This window comes from Hyla sarda, chromosome 3, assembly GCF_029499605.1.
Source record: "Hyla sarda isolate aHylSar1 chromosome 3, aHylSar1.hap1, whole genome shotgun sequence".
Classification (NCBI taxonomy): Eukaryota; Metazoa; Chordata; class Amphibia; order Anura; family Hylidae; genus Hyla; species Hyla sarda.
This window is the reverse complement of record NC_079191.1, coordinates 25,708,158-25,728,081: the sequence shown is the minus strand read 5'-3', so window position 1 is coordinate 25,728,081 and position 19,924 is coordinate 25,708,158. Positions and strand designations below refer to the sequence as shown.

Below are 19,924 nucleotides of genomic sequence, written 5' to 3'. Positions count from 1 at the left end.
TTCCTAGGACTGTATCACCTTTTCCAGCCCACCGGAGCACCGGAAAGCTGAACTAATTTATGCAGGAAAAGTCAGCAACTGCCGAGCCGAGAAGTTCGTGATGAATCGAATTTACTGTAAGTTCGCTCATCTCTAGTCATCACCTCTCCATCTCCTTGTCCCGTACATATACATCTTTATTGACATATTTAGGGAAAAATGAGGTGTGCCGAACAATGTGACAGACAGAGGAGCAGACAAAGAAAAAATACAGCAGATGCGTCAAAACTGCACTGTGTAGAAATAGTCTGCTGTGTTATGCAATGTTCTGCAGCAGCTCTGGGCGGGAAACTGCAGTGGGAGAGGAGTAGGCAGGGTGGGAGGGCTGTGATGAAAACTGAAGGAAAGTGATGCATTCTGGGCATTGTAGTATTAAAGGGGTATTCCAGGATTTTTTTTTTTATTTGACTATGCTACAGGGTAGAGATGAGCGAACTTACAGTAAATTTGATTCATCACGAACTTCTCGGCTCGGCAGTTGATGTCTTTTCCTGCATAAATTAGTTCAGCTTTCCCGTGCTCCGGCGGAAAGAGTCTCCTAGGACTGTATCCACCTTTTCCAGCCCACCGGAGCACCTGAAAGCTGAACTAATTTATACAGGATAAGTCATCAACTGCCGAGCCGAGAAGTTCGTGACGAATCGAATTTACTGTAAGTTCGCTCATCTCTACTACAGGGGCTGTAAAGTTAGTGTAGTTCATAATATAGTGCAGCGGTCTTCAAACTGTGGCCCTCCAGATGTTGCAAAACTACAACTCCCAGCATGCCCGGACAGCCGTTGGCTGTCCGGGCATGCTGGGAATTGTAGTTCTGCAACATCTGGAGGGCCACAGTTTGAAGACCACTGATATAGTGTCTGTACCTGTGTGTGACAGTTTTCTTGCATTTCTTATTTGATTTTCACCCCACTATTTATTTTTAGCAGCATACAAAATGACTGTTGTCTCAGATTTTTCCCATGTTGCAATGCGGCCGAGACCTGACTCACTAGTCAGCTGATGACAGGGAGCCTGTCTGCTTCAATGGGTGGAGCGATCGCTTGGTGGGAGAGAGATCAATCTGCAACTAATGCAACAGCTGTAGGCACCCTGATTGAAAACCACAGGTCTTTTGAATGGATGCAGCTCATTTATGTTTCAATGGGTGGGGTGGCTGATGTGTGGGAGGGAGGAAAATGGAATTATGGGATTTGTAGTCAAAAAAAGAAAAGTCAAACAGGAAATGCAAGTTCACAAAAAGCTAGCCACAGTGTTATGATAATCTCACAACATAGCCATTTATCCTCAACACAAGCGCAGATCCTTCCTAAGCATGTCCATTACTGTCTGCCAGGTACAGACTAAAGTCACCTTATGGTGGAGAACCCCTTTAAGCAACTGCTAAACCTGGAAAGGCAGTGATTAGCTGACATAGAAAGAGACCCGCAGAGACACAAAACAAACTGATTTTTGGGGGTTTCAGAACTGGAGCGGACAGGTAACTTTATTCATAATGGAGAGAAAAGTTAAAAAAAATGTATACTTTTTTTCTTAAAAAAACTGATGCAACAGGACATCATTTTTCAAACCGTTTACAGATAAACATTTTTTGCACACGTTTTGATACAGTTTAGTCCGGTTTTGAGGAATCAGTTTTTCCTCAAAAACCTGATACGGAAACTGTATTACAAAAACGTGGTGTGACTGCAGCCTTAGTCACAGGTTTTTCTATAGCTACTTATTACAATTGAATAGAAACATATTCACAAAAGAGATCACTCACATCATGCTCTGGAGCTCAGGGACGAAGCTGGTCAGTTTCCCGGCTCCCTTCCCGGATGAGGTTGCGCCCGTGGATGACATGGTGGTAGAAGATGCCGTGCTGAGGCTCATCTGTCATAGATAAAAATAAATAATGGTTATAAAAACAATCACTGTGGATAATAAAAGAGTCATCAAAACTTGTTACTAGAGATGAGCGAACTTACAGTAAATTCGATTCGTCACGAACTTCTCGGCTCGGCAGTTGATGACTTTTCCTGCATAAATTAGTTCAGCTTTCCGGTGCTCCGGTGGGCTGGAAAAGGTGGATACAGTCCTAGGAGACTCTTTCCTAGGACTGTATCCACCTTTTCCAGCCCACCGGAGCACCGGAAAGCTGAATTAATTTATGCAGGAAAAGTCATCAACTGCCGAGCCGAGAAGTTTGTGACGAATCGAATTTACTGTAAGTTCGCTCATCTCTACTTGTTACCCCCACGCTCCCCTTCCCAATGCCCATGCACACTGAGCTCAGCAGAGCGTGTGCGTGCTCCCAACAGGCACAAGGGATAACGCCTCTGCCATATATTTGTAGCATCAAGTCCTATAAATCTTTCCTTGGACATCTGCCCCTGGAAGTCTCTGACACCCCCATACACGTTAATCAGTCAGCTCTTAGGTCCAGATGATTTCTTCTAATGTGCAGATCAGTGCTTCCCGACCAGTGTGCCTTCAGCTGTTGCAAAATTACAAAACAGACTTTGGCAGTTCCGGGCATGCTGGGAGTTGTAGTTAAAGCTATGTCTACACACAGCATTTTGCACAGTTTTTCGGCTCAAAAAAACTTGTTTTCACCTTCCAGGTACGTCCAGTTTTCAAATTGAGCATACTCAGAAAAAGGAAAAAAAACTGATATAAACTAATCAAAAACTGATGAAAACTGATACAAACGTTCCAGTTGTTTTTTTTTAACTGAACACTAACTGAACATTCGTCACTGATGTCCGCCATTAACGGCAGAACCTGCCATTATGCGAGCACAGGTCCGTTACTCTTGTCATGTACAGGACATAAATGTAAAGGGGTACTCCTGTGGAAAACTTCCTTTTTATTTCTTTATTTTTTAAATCAACTGGTGCCAGAATGTTAAACAGATCTGTAAAATAATTCTATTAAAAAATCTTAATCCTTCCAGTACTTATTATTTGCTGAATGCTACAGAGGAAATTATTTTCTTTTTGGAACACAAAGCTCTCTGCTGACATCACGAGCACAGTGCTCTCTGCTGACATCTCTGTCCATTTTAAGAACTGTCCAGAGTAGGAGAAAATCCCCATAGCAAACATACGCTGCTCTGGACAGTTCCTAAAATGGACAGAGATGTCAGCAGAGAGCACTGTGGTCATGATGTCAGCAGAGAGCTCTGTGTTCCAAAAGGAAAAGAATTCCCTCTGTAGTATTCAGCAGCTAGTAAGTACTGGAAGGATTAAGATTTTTTAATAGAAGTCATTTATAAATCTGTTTAACTTTCTGGCACCAGTTGATTTAAAAAAAAAAAAAAAAATTACACCGGAGTACTTCTTTAAAAAAAAAATATCTGACTTGGATGGGATTATTTTGGCTACATGTGCATGGATTTTTACAAGCCCCAATAAAAGGAGTGGGAAACATTTTTTTTTTAATCAACTGGTGCCAGAAAGTTAAAAAATTTGTAAATTACTTCTATTAAAAAATCTTTTATCCTTCCAGTACTTAAAGGGGTACTCCACTGGAAAACATTTTTTTTCTAAATAAACTGGTGCCAGAAAGTTGAACAGATTTGTAAATAACTTCTATTTAAAAATCTTAATCCTTCCAGTACTTATCAGCTGTTATATGCTCCACAGGATTTCCTTTCTGTCTGACCACAGTGCTCTCTGCTGACACCTCTGTCCATTTTAGGAACTGTCCAAAGTAGAAGCAAATCCCCATAGCAAACCTCTCCTGCTCTGGACAGTTTCTCATATGGACAGATGTGTCAGCAGAGAGCACTGTGATCAGACAGAAAGGAAATACAAAAAGAAAAGAACTTCCTGTGGATCATACAGCAGCTGAGAAGTACTGGAAGGACTGAGATTTTTTTTAATAGAAGTAATTTACAAATCTGTTTAACTTTCTGGCACCAGTTTATTTTTAAAGGGGTACTCCGGTGAAACCCTTTTTTCTTTTAAATCAACTGGAGGCAGAAAGTTAAACATATTTGTAAATTACTTCTATTAAAAAAAATCTTAATCCTTCCTGTACTCATTAGCTGCTGAATACTACAGAGGAAATTCTTTTCTTTTTGGAATGCTCTCTGATGACATCACGACCACAGTTCTCTCTGCTGACGTTATTATAATAATAATAATAACGCTTTATTTATTGTTGTCCTTAGTGGGATTTGAACCCAAATCCCCAGCACTGCAAGGCAGCAGTGCTAACCACTGAGCCACCATGCTGCCCTTAGCAGACAGAGATGCTAAAATGGACAGCGATGTCAGCAGAGAGCACTGTGCTCGTGATGTCATCAGTCTTCCAAAAAGAAAAAGGAATTTCCTCTGTAGCATTCAGCAGCTAATAAGTACTGGAAGGATTAAGATTTTTTTTTTAATAGAAGTAATTTACAAATACGTTTTAACTTTCTGCCACCAGTTGATTTAAAAGAAAAAAGGTTTTCACCGGAGTACCCCTTTAAAGAAATGTTTTCCCAGTGGAGTACCCCTTTAAAACCATCACAAGCAGGTTCCCATAACAAAGCGTTTCCAAACCAGGGCGCCTACAGCTGTTGCAAAACTACAACTCCCAGCATGCCCGGACAGCCTTTGGCTGTCCGGGCATGCTGGGAGTTGTAGTTTTGCAACAGCTGGAGGCACCCTGGTTGGGGAACACTGTGATAACACCATAAACACATTACAGATGTAAGAAAGCTGATTGTTGTAGTTTCTGCACAGCTCTGCTACATCTGTCTGTGGGCCTGCAAAGCTATAGACCAGTAGCTTTATTACAATGGGCTTTATACTGGTTTTATGCAGTGCAGTCACCAGTAACCATCCCCAGTTCTGCACTGGTGTGCCATGGACCTGCACATAACAGGGGGACAGTGAAGTTTGTTGCACACTATGCAGATCACATGTCACTCCCACGTGCACACAGCACTTACTGTATCCAGATGAGGATACAGACCTATAAGCTCCGCACTCACTTACCGCCTCTACTTAGCTCCCCTAATAGACAGTGAAGCCAGTACTGCTCTCTGCAAACTGCCCATACGCTCCCCAGCCTGCCCTAAACAAACATGGCGCGGATTTTTTTCTTCCCTAACTAAGCATGGCCGCCGACAACCAATCAGCATCGCCAACTGTTTCAACTTCCTGTTTTTTTTTTTCTGTTACGGTGAGCGAGGAGGGTCAAACTTCTCCGCTTCAAATCATTAAGTTTCTGTTTAGGATTCTTCAATCCTGTATTTGAGATAATATTCTACATTAAACGCGATTATTTGTTATGTAATTTTTATGGCTTATATAATCTATATTTTTATATCATTTATATGGAACTTTTTTTTTTTTTTATACCCTCCCCCCCCCCCCCATAAATGTTGCTTTTATTAAATACATATTTTTTATGTAGTATTTAGGATTAGGATTCTTTGATTCTGTATTTGAGATAATATTTTACATGAAACGCGATTCTTTGTTATATCATTTATATGGCTTATAAATTTAATATTTTTTTTTATATCATTTATATTATATCATTTTTACATATTTTTTATGTTGTTGTTTTTTTTTTTTGCTTATAAAATGTATATATTCTTTATATCATTTATATTATTATATCATTTTTACATATTTTTTATGTTGTTGTTTTTTTTTTGCTTATAAAATGTATATACTCTTTATATCATTTATATTATTATATAATTTTCATATATTTTTTATGTATTCTTTTTTTTACCCCCCCCCCCCCCCCCCCATTGATGCTGCTTTTATTAAATCACTGCAGTTAATTTAACTAGATTCAAACAATCATTTATTTTCTGCAGATTTTTTATGTAGTATTTAGGATTAGGATTCTTCGATCCTGTATTTGAGATAATATTTACATTAAATGCGATTCTTTGTTATATTATTCATATCTAAATGTATATAATTTATATTTTTTATATAATTTTTATATATTTTATAAATTTATATTATTTATATTTTTTATATCATTTTTATATATTTTTTAAATGTATATAATTTATATTTTTTATATTATTTATATTATTATATCATTTTTATATATTTTTTGTTGTTTTTAATTTTTTTTTTTTTTATTGATGTTGCTTTTATTATAGTTTTTTTATGTAGTATTTAGGATTAGGATTCTTCGATCCTGTATTTGAGATAATATTTTACATTAAACGCGATTCTTTGTTACATCATTTATATGGATTATATAGTTTTTTTAAATCTAATTTATATTATTATATCATTTTTATATATTTTTTATGTTGTTGTTGTTTTTTATTTTTATTTTTTTTACACCCCCCACCCCCAATAGATGTTGCTTTTATTAAATCACTGCAGTTAATTTAACTAGGTTCAAACAATCATTTCTTTTCTGCATATTTTTGCGCTAGGGCCGCTTGGAAATGCGCCAACTCCATAGAAAGCAATGATCAAAATTGCGCCCAAAACAATAGGACTCTGCTGCAACAAAATTTGCAAGCTAAATTCTTCTTATGGATTTTGCTCGGAAATTCCACCATGTAAACATATGACAGATGGGCAGCACAATGCTAATTGTTTTTAAGAAAAGAGGCACTAAAAACTGTTTTTCTTTTTTTGTGGGAAATGTATTTACTAAAACAGACATGCCAGTAAATTGATGGATTCTCTTAAAATCAAATGGCAAAATAAAACACCACAAAAAAATTATAATAAATAAATAAATATTGCACCTCTTTAGAAAAGCTTACATTATCCTGACACTCAAATTTGGCCTAAGTGCAGTAATATAATAAAAGTGTGATAACCTGGGGGATGTAGGGTATGGGGAGTGTAGCTGTGCGGTTATTAAAGGGTGCTTGTTAACGCTTGCTATTCGTGACGCCAGGGTGAGGGCTCCTCAGTAATGCTTGTCCTACCGCCGCCCTTCCCAAGAGCAATAAGAAGGTATATAATAATAGATTGTCCACAACTGGAGAGTTTTCTGAAACAGGTATGACTTTTACTGAAGATTTTCTGCAAGCTTCAATAACGGAACAGTCTCTTATGCATACTGCTTTCTTTGGAGATTGACAAAGGTTGGGACTTTAGCAAGTTGGAGTCTTTAAGGTATTGTGCGTTGTTTCACTGGATTTAGGGGATTTAGTTGCGGTCCAGTAGTCACGCTAGCTTTAGCGGGGGTAGTTTAGAACTCACGGTTTTAGTTCTGCTGAGGCCGGTAGGTTTTCAGGCCTAGCGTGTCTTTGAAAGTTGCGCAGATCCGTCCTGCTAGTCCGGCATCCATGAGAGCAGCAACCCAAGAGAGCGATAATTGGCTACAGCTCCCTTATATGGGCAGGGACTGAACTAGTGCTAATTGGTCCACTACTGATGTCAATCACCATTACAAAAATTTGTGGGTAACACGTGACCCAAGGACCTCCTAAGGTCCTACAACATACCATAGAGGTTACTAGCATGGTCACATGACCGAAGGTCCTGCGACGCTAAACAAGGTAAGTACTGTACTATACATTATCCTAGATATATATACTATTATTAAATATATACATATATTAACATAAGACAATTAGACTTAAGAAGAGGCAAATAGGGGTTGTCCCACCTGAGGGACCCTACCTGAGCGTAGTTACTCTGACTTTGGGGACCTCTACACTAGGTACGGTATGTAATACGGTACCGGGCCACCACAAAAGCATATAGGGGGAGATTTATCAAGACCTGTCCAGAGGAAAAGTTGCCAAGTTGCCCATAGCAACCAATCAGATTGCTCCGTTCATTTTTCAGAGGCCTTTCAAAAATGAAAGAAGCGATGTGATTGGTTGCTATGGGCAACTCAGCAACTTTTCCTCTGGACAGGTTTTGATAAATCTCCCTCATTACGTTTTACGTGTCAAAGTCTCAGTGCCATTCTCAGGCTTAAAGGGGTACTCCGGAGGAAAAGAAAATATGTCTTCAAATCAACTGGTGCCAGGTAAGTTAAAGAGATTTGTAAATGACTTCTATTAAAAAATCTTAACCCTTCCAGTACTTATCAGCTGCTGTATGCTCCAGAGGAAGTTGTGTAGTCCTTTCCTGTGTGCCCACAGTGCTCTCTGCTGCCACCTCTGTCTGCGTCAGTAACTGTCAAGAGCAGGAACAAATTCCCATAGCAAACCTTTCCTGCTCAGGACAGTTCCTGACACGGACAGAGGTGGCAGCACAGAGCATTGTGGTCAGACTGAAAAGAACTACACAACTTCCTCTGTATCATACAGCAGCTGATAAGTACTGGAAGATTTTTAAATTGAAGTAATTCACAAATCTGTATAACTTGGCCACAAGTTTATTTGAAAATGTTTTCTCCTCCCGAGTACCCCTTTAAATGTCCTGATTATTAAGTGGTAAGTATTAGGTAAAGGGGTATTTGCAACATTAAAAGTCATCACCTATCCTCAGTATAGTGGATAACAAGCTGAATGGTTGGGGTCCTATACCTGGGACCCTAAGGCCTCGTTCACATGGTGAAATGTCTGCCCAAAAAAATTCCAGGTGGATATTCCACAGGCTGCTAGGACCGCTGGAAATGTGCTTTCTCCATAGACAGCAAGGCATTTATTGGTTTGGTTAAAGGGGTACTCTGGTGGAAAACATTTTTTTTAATCAACTGGTGCCAGAAAGTTAAACAGATTAGTAAAGACTTCTATTAAAAATCTAAATCCTTCCTGTACTTATTAGCTGCTGAATACTACAGAGGAAATTCTTTTCTTTTTGGAACACAGAGCTCTCTGAAAAACTCAAACAGGAAATACCAGTTCACAAAAAGCTAGTCACAGTGTTATGGTAATCTCACAACATAGTCATTTAGCCCTTAAGACAAGTGCAGATCCTTCCTAAGCATGTCCATTACTGTCTGCCAGGTACGTACTAAAATCACCTTATGGTGGAGAACCCCTTTAATATTTGGTTGCACATCCTTTGGAAAAAAATCACTGAAATAAGTTGCTTCGTATAACCATCAATAAGCTTCTTACACCTCTCAGCCGGAATGTTGGATCACTCTTCCTTTACAAATAGTGTTGAGCGGCATAGGCCATATTCAAATTCGTGAATATTCGCGAATATATGGACGAATATTCGTCATATATTCGTGAATATTCGCATATTCGTAATATTCTCGTTTTATTTTCGCATATGCGTAAATTTGCGTATGTGAAAATTAACATATGGGAAAATTAGTATATACAAAAATTAGCATAAGCGAAAATTCGCACACCAGTCTCACACAGTAGTATTAGAGACTTCTTTACACCACACAAGCTGGAAGCAGAGAGGGATGATCACTGTGATGTGTACTGTGATAAGAAAAAAAAAAAAAAACGAATATCCATAATTACGAATATACAGCGCTATATTCGCAAATATTCGCGAATTCGCGAATATGCGATATTCGCGAATGAAATTCGTATTGCGAATATTCGCGAGCAACACTATTTACAAACTGCTCCAGGTCTCTCTTATTGGAAGGCGCCTTTTCCCAACAGCAATTTTAACCTCTTAAGGACGCAGGGCGTATCCATACGCCCGTGGGAAATCCGGTCCCCACCGCTAGCCGGTTGGGGACCGGAGCCGGATGCCTGCTGAAATCATTCAGCAGGCACCCTGGCACATCGCCCAGGGGGGTCCTGAGACCCCCCCATGTCGGCGATCGGAGAAAATCGCATGTCAATTCAGACATGCGATTTTCTCCAATTCCGGGCTGATCGGGTCTCTGGTGACCCGATCACCCGGAAAATAGGGCTGATCGGAGTTGTCAGCAACAACCCCGATCAACCCAAAGGATTGGAGTGAGATCGCAAAGCTGCGATCTACTCCTATCCCCTGCCATTACTCAGAACGGAAATCTGACCAATGGCAGCGGAGGACAGGGGGTTGCCATGGCAACCCCCCATTCTGCCCGCCCCTGGATGTCAAGGGGCTCTGGAAAGAAGATGGAGGCCGTACCTGCAGGAGAAGATGCCTGGGGACCTGGGATCTTCGCTGGAGCCTGCAGGATCCTGATCAGGTAGGGAATCCACAGTGGGGGGGGGGGGGGGGGGGGGATTGAAAGTGAAAGTAAATCGATCTTTACTGTGGCAACCACTAGGGGGGCCAAACTGCAACTCCCAGCATGCCCAGAGAGCCAAAGGCTGTCTGGGCATGCTGGGAGTTGTAGTTTTGCAACATCTGGAGGGTCACAGTTTGGAGACCACTGTTACAGGGGTGCCCAAACAGTAGCCCTCCAGATGTTGCCAAACTACAACTCTCAGCATGCCTAGACTGCCCAGGCATGCTGGGAGTTGTAGTTCTGTAACATCTGTCCCTTCAGATTTAGCAATTTTCATGACATTTTTGAAAATTGCTGCTCTACTTTGAAGCTCTCTCATTTTTTCAAAAAGCAAAAATATGTCCATTTTATGATGCCAACATAAAGGAGACATATTGTATTTGTGAAGAAAAATAAAATTTATTTGGAATATCCATTTTCCTTACAATTAGAGAGCTTCAAAGTTAGAAAAATGCAACATTTTCAAAATTTTCATGAAATTTTGGGATTTTTCACCAAAAAAGGATGCAAGTAACGCCGAAAATTTACCACCAAAATAAAGTAGAATATGTCACGAAAAAACAATCTCAGAATCAGAATATTCGGTAAAAGCGTTTTCGCGTTATTAATTTGTAAAGTGACGGTGGTCAGAATTGCGAAAAAGGGCTCAGTCCTTAAGGTGAAAAAGGGCTGTGTCCTTAAGGGGTTAAGATCTCTCCACAGGTGATCAATGAGATTTAGATCTGGACTCATTGCTGCCACTTCAGAACTCTCCAGAGCTTTGTTGCCATCCATTTCTGGGTTCTTTTTGACGTATGTTTGGGGTCATTGTCCTGCTGGAAGACCCAAGATTTCGGACACAAAACCCAGCTTTCTGACACTGGGCTGTACAGTGCGAACCCAAAATCCGTTGGTAATCCTCAGATTTCATGATGTCTTGTACACATTCAAGGCCCCCAGTGCCAGAGGCAGCAAAACAACCCCAAAACATCATTGAACCTCCACCATATGTCACTGTAGGTTCTGTGCTCTTTTCTTTGTAGGCCTCATTCCGTTTTCGGTAAACAGTAGAATGATGCGCTTTACCAAAAAGCTCTATCTTGGTCTCATCTGTCCACAAGACATTTCCCAGAAGGATTTTAGCTTACTAAAGTTCATTTTGGCAAAATGTAGTCTTGCTTTTTTATGTCTCTGTGTCAGCAGTGGGGTCCTCCTGGGTCTCCTCCATAGTGGGGTCCTCCTGGGTCTCCTCCATAGTGGGGTCCTCCTGAGTCTCCTGCCATAGTGTTTAATTTCATTTAAATGTCGACAGATAGTTCGCGCTGACACTGATGCTCCCTGAGCCTGCAGGACAGCTTGAATATCTTTGGAACTTGTTTGGGGCTGCTTATCCACCATCCGGATTATCCTGCGTTGACACCTTTCATAAATGTTTCTCTTCCATCCACACCCAGGGAGATCAGCTGCAGTGCCATGGGTTGCAAACTTCTTGATAATGATAATGTCGCGCACTGTGGACAAAGGCAAATCTAGATCTCTGGAGATGGACTTGTAACCTTGAGATTGTTGATATTTTCCCACAATTTTGGTTCTCAAGTCCTCAGACAGTTCTCTTCTTCTCTTTCTGTTGTCCATGCTTAGTGCAGCACACACAGACACACAATGCAAAGACTAAGTGAACTTCTCTCCTTTTTATCTGCTTTCAGGTGTGATGTTTATAGTGCCCACACCTGTTACTTGCCCCAGGTGAGTTTAAAGGAGCATCACATGCTTGAAACAATCTTATTTATCCACAATTTTGAAAGGGTGCCAATAATTTTGCCCAGACCATTTTTGGAGTTTGGTGACATTATGTCCAATTTGCTTTTTTTCCTCCTTTTTTGATTTAGTTCCAATACACACAAAGGGAATAAACACATGTGTATAGCAAAACATGTGTTACTGCAATCCTTTTCTGTGAGAAATACTTCATTTTCTTGTTTTCTTGAAAAATTTCAGGGGTGCCAACATCTACGGCCATGACTGTATATATATATATATATATATATATATATATGTATATATCCCCAGATTGCCGGCATTTAAAACAAAAACCTGGACTTAACTGCCACCTCTCCCTCGCTTCCCTGGTATTGGTGCTCCATCCTCCAATGTGGTCTTGGTTGTCAGTGGTCAACACGTCATATTTTTTCACATCTAATCGCCAGCAGCAGTGTTGTCCCACCTCGGCCGGTTATAGGCTGAGCTGCCTAAGTTGTGACATTTTGAGTCCGAGCACCAGAAAAAACACCTGTGTCGGGGCTCAATATGTCACACTGTCACTCAGCCTATCACCCGGGGAGGCGGGACATCGCTGAGTCCGGTGATAAGCTGAGTGACGGTATGACTTGTCGACCACCCGCAACAAGGAAGTAGATGACACCGGAGAACAGGAACAGCAATAACAGGGGCTAAAGGAAACAGCATCGGGTAAGTCCAGGTTTTTGTTTTACATGCCGGCAGCCTGGAAATTATATTTAAAGGGGTACTCCGGCGCTAAGACATCTTATCCCCTATCCAAAGGATAGGGGATAAGATGCCTGATCGCGGGGGTCCCGACGCTGGGGGCCCCCGTGATCTTGCACGCAGCACCCCATTATAATCAGTCCCCGGAGCATGTTCGCTCCGGGTCTGATTACTGGCGATCACGGGGCCGGAGCATTGTGACGTCACGGCTCCGCCCCCGTGGGACATCACGCTCCGCCCCCCTCAATGCAAGCCTATGGGAGGGGGCGTGACAAACTGTTCTGAAAGCTGGAGCTGGCGCCGGGAGCTTGTGGCGTCATAGCCCAGGCCCCTAATGACATCATAGCCCCGCCCCATCATCCCGTATCACCCCACCCCCTCAATGCAAGTCTATGGGAGGGGCGTGACGGCAGAAAATGTTAACACTTACAATATGCGGTTTTATGTAATCGTTTGCATAGAAGAGAATATTCAGCTGATAGAGCTGCAATAAGGAAATCATTTTTATCCTACAAAAAGGATGGACAGTCTAAAAAGTTTTTTTTGGCATTCATTTTTTTTAATACATAAAAGGCTAAGTTTATACAGGATGGAATTGCCGAGAAAAATGTCTGCAACAATTCTGTTCAAAAAATCTGCAGAAAAATATGTAAGACAAATTCACACCAAATTGTGCATATTAAAGGGGTACTACGGTGGAAAACTTTTTTATTTTTTTTTTATTTTAAATCAACTGGTGCCAGAAAGTTAAACAGATTTGTAATTTACTTCTATTATAAAAAATCTTAATCCTTCCAGTGCTCATCAGCTGCTGAATACTACAGAGGAAATTCCTTTCTTTTTGGAACACAGAGCTCTCTGCTGACATCAAGAGCACAGTGCTCTCTGCTGACACCTCTGTCCAGAGTAGGAGAAAATCCCCATAGCAAACATATGCTACTCTGGACAGTTCCTAAAATGGACAGAGATGTCAGCAGAGAGCACTGTAGTCATGATGTCAGCAGAGAGCTCTGTGTTCCAAAAAGAAAATAATTTCCTCTGTGGTATTCAGCAGCTAATAAGTACTGGAAGGATTAAGATTTTTTAATAGAAGTAATTTACAAATCTGTTTAAAGGGGTACTCCGGTGGAAACCTTTTTTCTTTTAAATTAACTGGTGGCAGAAAGTTAAACATATTTGTAAATTACTTCTATTAAAAAATCTTAATCCTTCCTGTACTTATTAGCTGCTGAATACTACAGAGGAAATTCTTTTCTTTTTGGAATGCTCTCTGATGACATCACGACCACAGTTCTCTCTGCTGACGTTATTATAATAATAATAACGCATTATTTATTGTTGTCCTTAGTGGGATTTGAACCCAAATCCCCAGCACTGTAAGTCAGCAGTGCCAACCACTGAGCCACCATGCTGCCCTTAGCATACATCTGCTATGCACGGTTGGTAAAATGGACAGAGATGTCAGCAGAGAGCACTGTGCTCGTGATGTCATCAGTGTTCCAAAAAGAAAGGAATTCCCTCTGTAGCATTCAGCAGCTAATAAGTACTGGAAGGATTAAGATATTTTTAATAGAAGTCATTTACAAGTATGTTTAACTTTCTGCAACCAGTTGATTCAAAAGAAAAAAGGTTTTCACCGGAGTACCCCTTTAACTTTCTGGCACCAGTTGATTTAACAAAAAAGAAAAAAAAAAGTTTTCCACCGGAGTACCCCTTTAAAGAACAGAAAGTCAGACAAAATAAAAAAGTATACTTACTTTACTAGTACTGTGACATCCCACGGTTTCCCCAATCCCTGTCATTTACATGTTGGGACATCATTGCTGAGGGGCCAATGAAGAAATCAATGGGGTACCAGGGAAGAATATCTTCTGGAGTGTCACATTATTGGTAAGGTGAGTATAGTGTTTTTTTTTTTTATTAAAACATTTATATGAACTTGCGGATTCCGTATTACGGAGGTATTCTTTCCTACATAGTTTTCATCATGACTAGTTTTATTTCTCGAAAATGAATGAAAGTTCCTGAATAAAAAAATACAAGCTTATAAAAGTACAGAGAATTTACGATTTACTGCTATAAATAAAAAATAAAAAAAAGTTTCACTGATTTATAAAGCAAAGCAAATGATTATTCCTATATAAAAAGTGCAGGAATGTAAACGTATTTTCATTTAAATTGCCTTCCCAGAATCCCAGCAATGAATGTGTATAGACACGTATAACAGGGTGGCCTCTTAATGACCAAGAACTGATTCAGCCCATTTTAGATCTGCATCCCACAGCCCAACAAAAATGTTCCAGTAAAAGAATTGTGCTCTACAGCAACGTGCGGGGAGTCGGTGCACTGAAAGAATTTTTCGTTTTCTTGGTACAGCCACAAGGGAAACCTCTAAACTATGTAATTAAAGTCTTAAGCCTGGCAGCACCAAACATATTTGTAATGTAAATGGGCAGTCTAGGTGGGCCAGATGGCCCCTATCTAATGTCTGCCTCTGTGTCTCCAGTCGTGTACATTGAAAAAGGTCTCTATTCCCCTGCAAGATACATGATCCATTCATCAAACACAAGAACAATTTGCAGAGAGTCTATCTTCATTTTATACGAAAAAAAAAAAATCACAATTCCAACCTTTGTCTGTCGACATTTAGCTTGAACGTTTAAAATTGGCCACAATTTTTGGAGCTCATTATGTATGTGATGATATACCGGCTAGGATGTTAAAATTTACCTATAACTCGAAGCATCAGTGGTGCGCCCCGGCGCAAAACATTTCAATTAGCCACCACCCCATTAAAGCCGGCATCAGTACAAAGCAAATCTGGGCATATGCCAGGCACCTCTGGGCTTTTTGGGGGGCTTGGGGGCAATGGCAATTTTAAAATCTGTTTAGTGAATGAAGTAGACCTATTGTTTAATGTTAGTGTCTCAACCAATGGCGGTCATACACCTCGAGATGGCCTCAACCACCCGCTTACTAGTAACATGCCTCAGTATACAATAATTCAATTTTAGGTCTATGTGCAAATGAAATGTACAAATTTTTGCATATTTGGCAAGGGACAAATTGTGATGTCTAGACAACTGGGTCAGAGCATCTCCAGAACGCCAGGTCTTGTGGAGTGTTAGGCTGGGTTCACATGTGTCCGGCATCCGGCATATGATCAGCTAAATCTCGATGCAACTGGTGACGACGTGCATCAGTTATCATTAGTTGTATGCCATCCGACGTCCATTGTTTCTGGCACCGGATTCCCCTGTTGGGTACCCCCGGCTTGTCCAACCATCTGGCGTCAAAATTAGGACACTGGATGATTGTTAACTGTCCCATTCAAATGAATGGGATCAGTTCTAGCATTAGTTTTCCTCCGGTGCACGCCAGATGGAAACTATGCTGGACCCTGCCTTATCGGTATGCAGTGCTTAATATCTACTAAAAGAATAACCGGTGAACTGGTGACAGGGTCATGGGCACCCTAGGCTAATTTTTTGGGTGTGGGGGATGTAGGCTAGCCTGTCTAATCCGATCTCACAGAAGAGCTGCTGTAGAGAAAAGGGCTTACAATGTTTCTTCTGGCTATGATAGAAAGGTGACGGGTCACACAGGACACCACAGCTTGCTGTGTTTGGATCTACGTAGCCACAGAGCAGTCAGAGTGCCCATTGTGACCCCACCAGATAATATACCTACAATAGGCACATGAGTATCAGAACTGGAGCATGGAGGAGGTAAAAAGGCAGCCTGGTCTAATGAATCATGTTTTCCTTTACATCATGTTAATTGGTGCTGGAAAAACAGTTCCAATTTATGGAGTCCACTTAAGGTATCGGCTGAACTAACAGTCATCTCTTCCAACCTCCCCATACACATGAATGTTTGGCACAGGTGACTTACCTCTCTTAGGACAATTGGATTTCTCTGTAAATTTCCAGCACACCTGACCCTTCTATCTGGGAATCGTTGGGGGGCTGCGAAAGACAAACCCGCCAAAGTCAGTGGGTCTGGCTGACGTTAGTCTATGGCGTATAGGAACCTTTATAAGATTTGCTGCTCACATCTTGGTACCAGATCACACAATACACCTTCAGGTGTCTTGAGGAGTGCAGGCCTCGATGGGTCAAAGCGTGAGGGGGACAGCACAATATTAGGCAGGTTGAATTTTACTGTTTTGATTGATTAGTGCTATGTTTAGTTCACAGAGGATTGATACTGCTTACATTATAAGTCAATGGGGGTCTGTCACTCCATTAGTGTCTGGCATGCCACAGATCTGGCACAGCGTGTAGCTTTCATTGTATATACTGTAGAAGCCACTAAGCAAATTTGAACATAGCCTAAGACCACTTTTATACTTGCATATTTTGTCAGTATTCTGCATCAGTATCTGTAGGCTAAAATTAGGAATTAAAGGGATTATCCGGCCAAAGAGCTGCCCCCGCATTCTATGTGGGGCTGCGTCTCCAGTCTCAGAAAGCTCTTTTTTTTCCAGGACTGGGGACGTAACGCCATGCCCCCTCATGACGTCACGTCCCCTTCCATAGACATGAACAGAAGGGCGGGGTGTGACGTCACGAGGGGGCATGGCGTTACGACCCCAGTCCTGGAAAAAAGAGCTTTCTGAGACTAGAGTTGCAGCCCCGCATAGAATTCAGGTGCTGCACGGAGATCGCGGGGGGGCCCAGCGGCTGGCCACCCCCAATTAGACATCTTATCCCAGGTAAAAGTGTCTCAAACTTTCAAATATTTATTTTACCATTTGCAAATTTGGACAGTTTCTCTGCATATGAACCTTTTTGAGCTTATTTTTTTTACTTTTATGTTTTTATTTACTTATTTCTTTTATTTATAATATATATATATATATATATTTTATTTCTTTATTTTAAATAAAGCTAATTTGCAATGAACAAATGAGCCATATTTGGACCATATTTGGACCATAAAAAAAAAAAAAGTGCCACAAAGTTTCAAATATTTTATTGGTACAGAAACAGCCATGTAGAAGTACCTTACACTCAATTTTACTGCACATGAAGTGACATTTAAGGAAATTCAGTGTGAAAAAAGACAAACATTTTTTGAGATGTAAACTGAACATTTTTTTGTTTTACATATCAGAATGAGTCCCAAAAATAGTGTATGAACATAGCCTAAAACACTGCAGATCTTCTGTCTGTAAAAAAAAAAATGTAAAGGAAAATCTGCCCTATGTGAACATACTCTTATAGAACTATTTGCTTCTTACTTTGGACCAACGCCTGGTTTTGCCTTACAAATACTGAGGCAAAACACTGTGATTCTTTTAACACCATGATTTAGTAGTGTTTGTCAGGGGCACACATCAGGGGACTCGGTGACTTATACCTTTACCATATTGCAATCCGTCATACAGTTATACAGACTCACACATTAAAAAGATGCATACCACTTTTATATATATATATATATATATATATATATATATATATATATATATAATTATTATTATTATTATTTTATTTTTTAAGGATCCTGCTCTACAGAATAGTGCAGAGGTCTTGCGCTATTAAAGGGGTTATACAGGAAAAATTTTGTTTTATATATATATATATCAACTGGCTCCAGAAAGTTAAACAGATTTGTAAATTACTTCTATTAAAAAATCTTAATCCTTTCAGTGCTTATGAGCTTCTGAAGTTAAGGTTGTTCTTTTCTGTCTAAGTCCTCTCTGATGACACCTGTCTCGGGAACCGCCCAGTTTAGAAGAGGTTTGCTATGGGGATTTGCTTCTAAACTGGGCGGTTCCCGAGACACGTGTCATCAGAGAGCACTTAGACAGAAAAGAACAACCTTAACTTCAGAAGCTCATAAGTACTGAAAGGATTAAGATTTTTTAATAGAAGTCATTTACAAATCTGTTTAACTTTCTGGAGCCAGATGATATATATATATATATATATATATATATATATATATATATATAAAACTTTTTTCTTGGATAACCCCTTTAAGTCCAGCAGACTTTTCTGGCCTCAGGCAGGTGGTTGGGGTCTATGGGTACGTTTGCATTATGTGCCAGATTTCCCGACGCATACAGCAAACGGACTGCGCTAACAGGGTGTGACAAGGCCCTTCTATATATGGACAGCGAGCAAACATTTTAAAAATGGCGAGAAATTTATGCAGTGTTTTAGAACGTCTCATTGTACAATCTCAAAACTTTACATACAGAAACAAATGGAACATCCATTGAATATCAATGTCACTAGTCCCCGGAATATTTTTGTGCCGACCACCTGAAATTTTTGCGCGTTACTTTTTCCATAAGATCGCAGACACATTGGCGGAGATTTATCAAAACCTGTGCAGAGGAAGAGTGGTGCAGTTGCCCATAGCAACCAATCAGATTGCTTCTTTCATTTTCCACAGGCCTCTAAAGAGGCCTGTGGAAAATGAAAGAAGCAATCTGATTGGTTGCTATGGGCAACTGCACCACTCTTCCTCTGCACAGGTTTTGATGAATCTCCCCCATTGTGGGGAGATTTATCAAAACCTGTCTAAAGGAAAAGTTGCCCAGTTGCCCATAGCAACCAATCAGATCGCTTCTTTCATTTCGCAGAGGCCTTGTTGAAAATGAAAGAAGCGAGCTGATTGGTTGCTATGGGCAACTGGGCAACTTTTGCTCTGGACAGGTTTTGATAAATCTCCCCCAATGATTATCCCCATCTCCCTGGAATTGCAGCTTCGTAAATACGCGCATTGTTTGGAAACCCATCCAAAACAACCGTATCTTTTCAAACAGGTTGAATTGCAAACAGGATTTTTTTATTTTTTTATTTATTTTTTTTATTTTTTATTTTAAATTGCGAACGTCATTTGAAAATAACATATTTTGTAGAAATTCCACACGGTTTGTACACCTGGCAAAACTCAAACGGCTGCTAACCTGAGCGCAGGACAACAGTATCCCTAACTATAGAAGACTTCAATTAACCAATATATATTTTCTCTCTAATCAAGGCCAAGTCAAAACATCTTTAAGTTATTTCATCCCAGACAAATTAAAGTAGCTGGGAGCCGACCGGCAGTCTGGTAAGAAGGAGCTGAAATCTCCAATGGTATAACAGAGAGCTTTCTGAAAACTGGAAGAAAACGGCAGAACTATCTTATAAAAGAGATCTTTCAGTGGCAGAATTAGGAACGTAAAAATAAAGAACGCACAACTGTACTCACGTCGCTTTGATCAACGTTCGCGTCCAATCGCATAATGTGTTCTCAGGAGGCATTTTTTAAGAGGAATAGTGCAGATCTCAAAGGGTTTACACCATGTCCTTTATAACACAAATTTAAGAAGACCTCACAC

General features: G+C 40.3%; 1 protein-coding gene across 9 annotated transcripts in view; it reads right to left on the bottom strand.

The window, feature by feature from the left end:
- SUPT3H (SPT3 homolog, SAGA and STAGA complex component) overlaps positions 1-18,937 on the bottom strand; it is a 565,704-nt gene extending 546,767 nt beyond the window's left edge. For 2 of the 9 annotated variants that reach the window (XM_056563929.1, XM_056563931.1), the window contains exons 1-2: positions 18,791-18,937; positions 1,802-1,911 (exon numbers count right to left, since the gene is read on the bottom strand). In XM_056563929.1, coding sequence (XP_056419904.1) covers positions 1,802-1,911; positions 18,791-18,811 — 131 coding nt within the window. In that variant the 5' untranslated portion in view covers positions 18,812-18,937. Of the gene's footprint in view, positions 1-1,801; positions 1,912-5,006; positions 5,166-18,790 lie in introns of those variants that run through there. The other 7 variants (XM_056563927.1, XM_056563932.1, XM_056563930.1 and 4 more) reach the window with 7 other exon arrangements.
- Between the last annotated feature and the right edge of the window lie 987 nt (positions 18,938-19,924).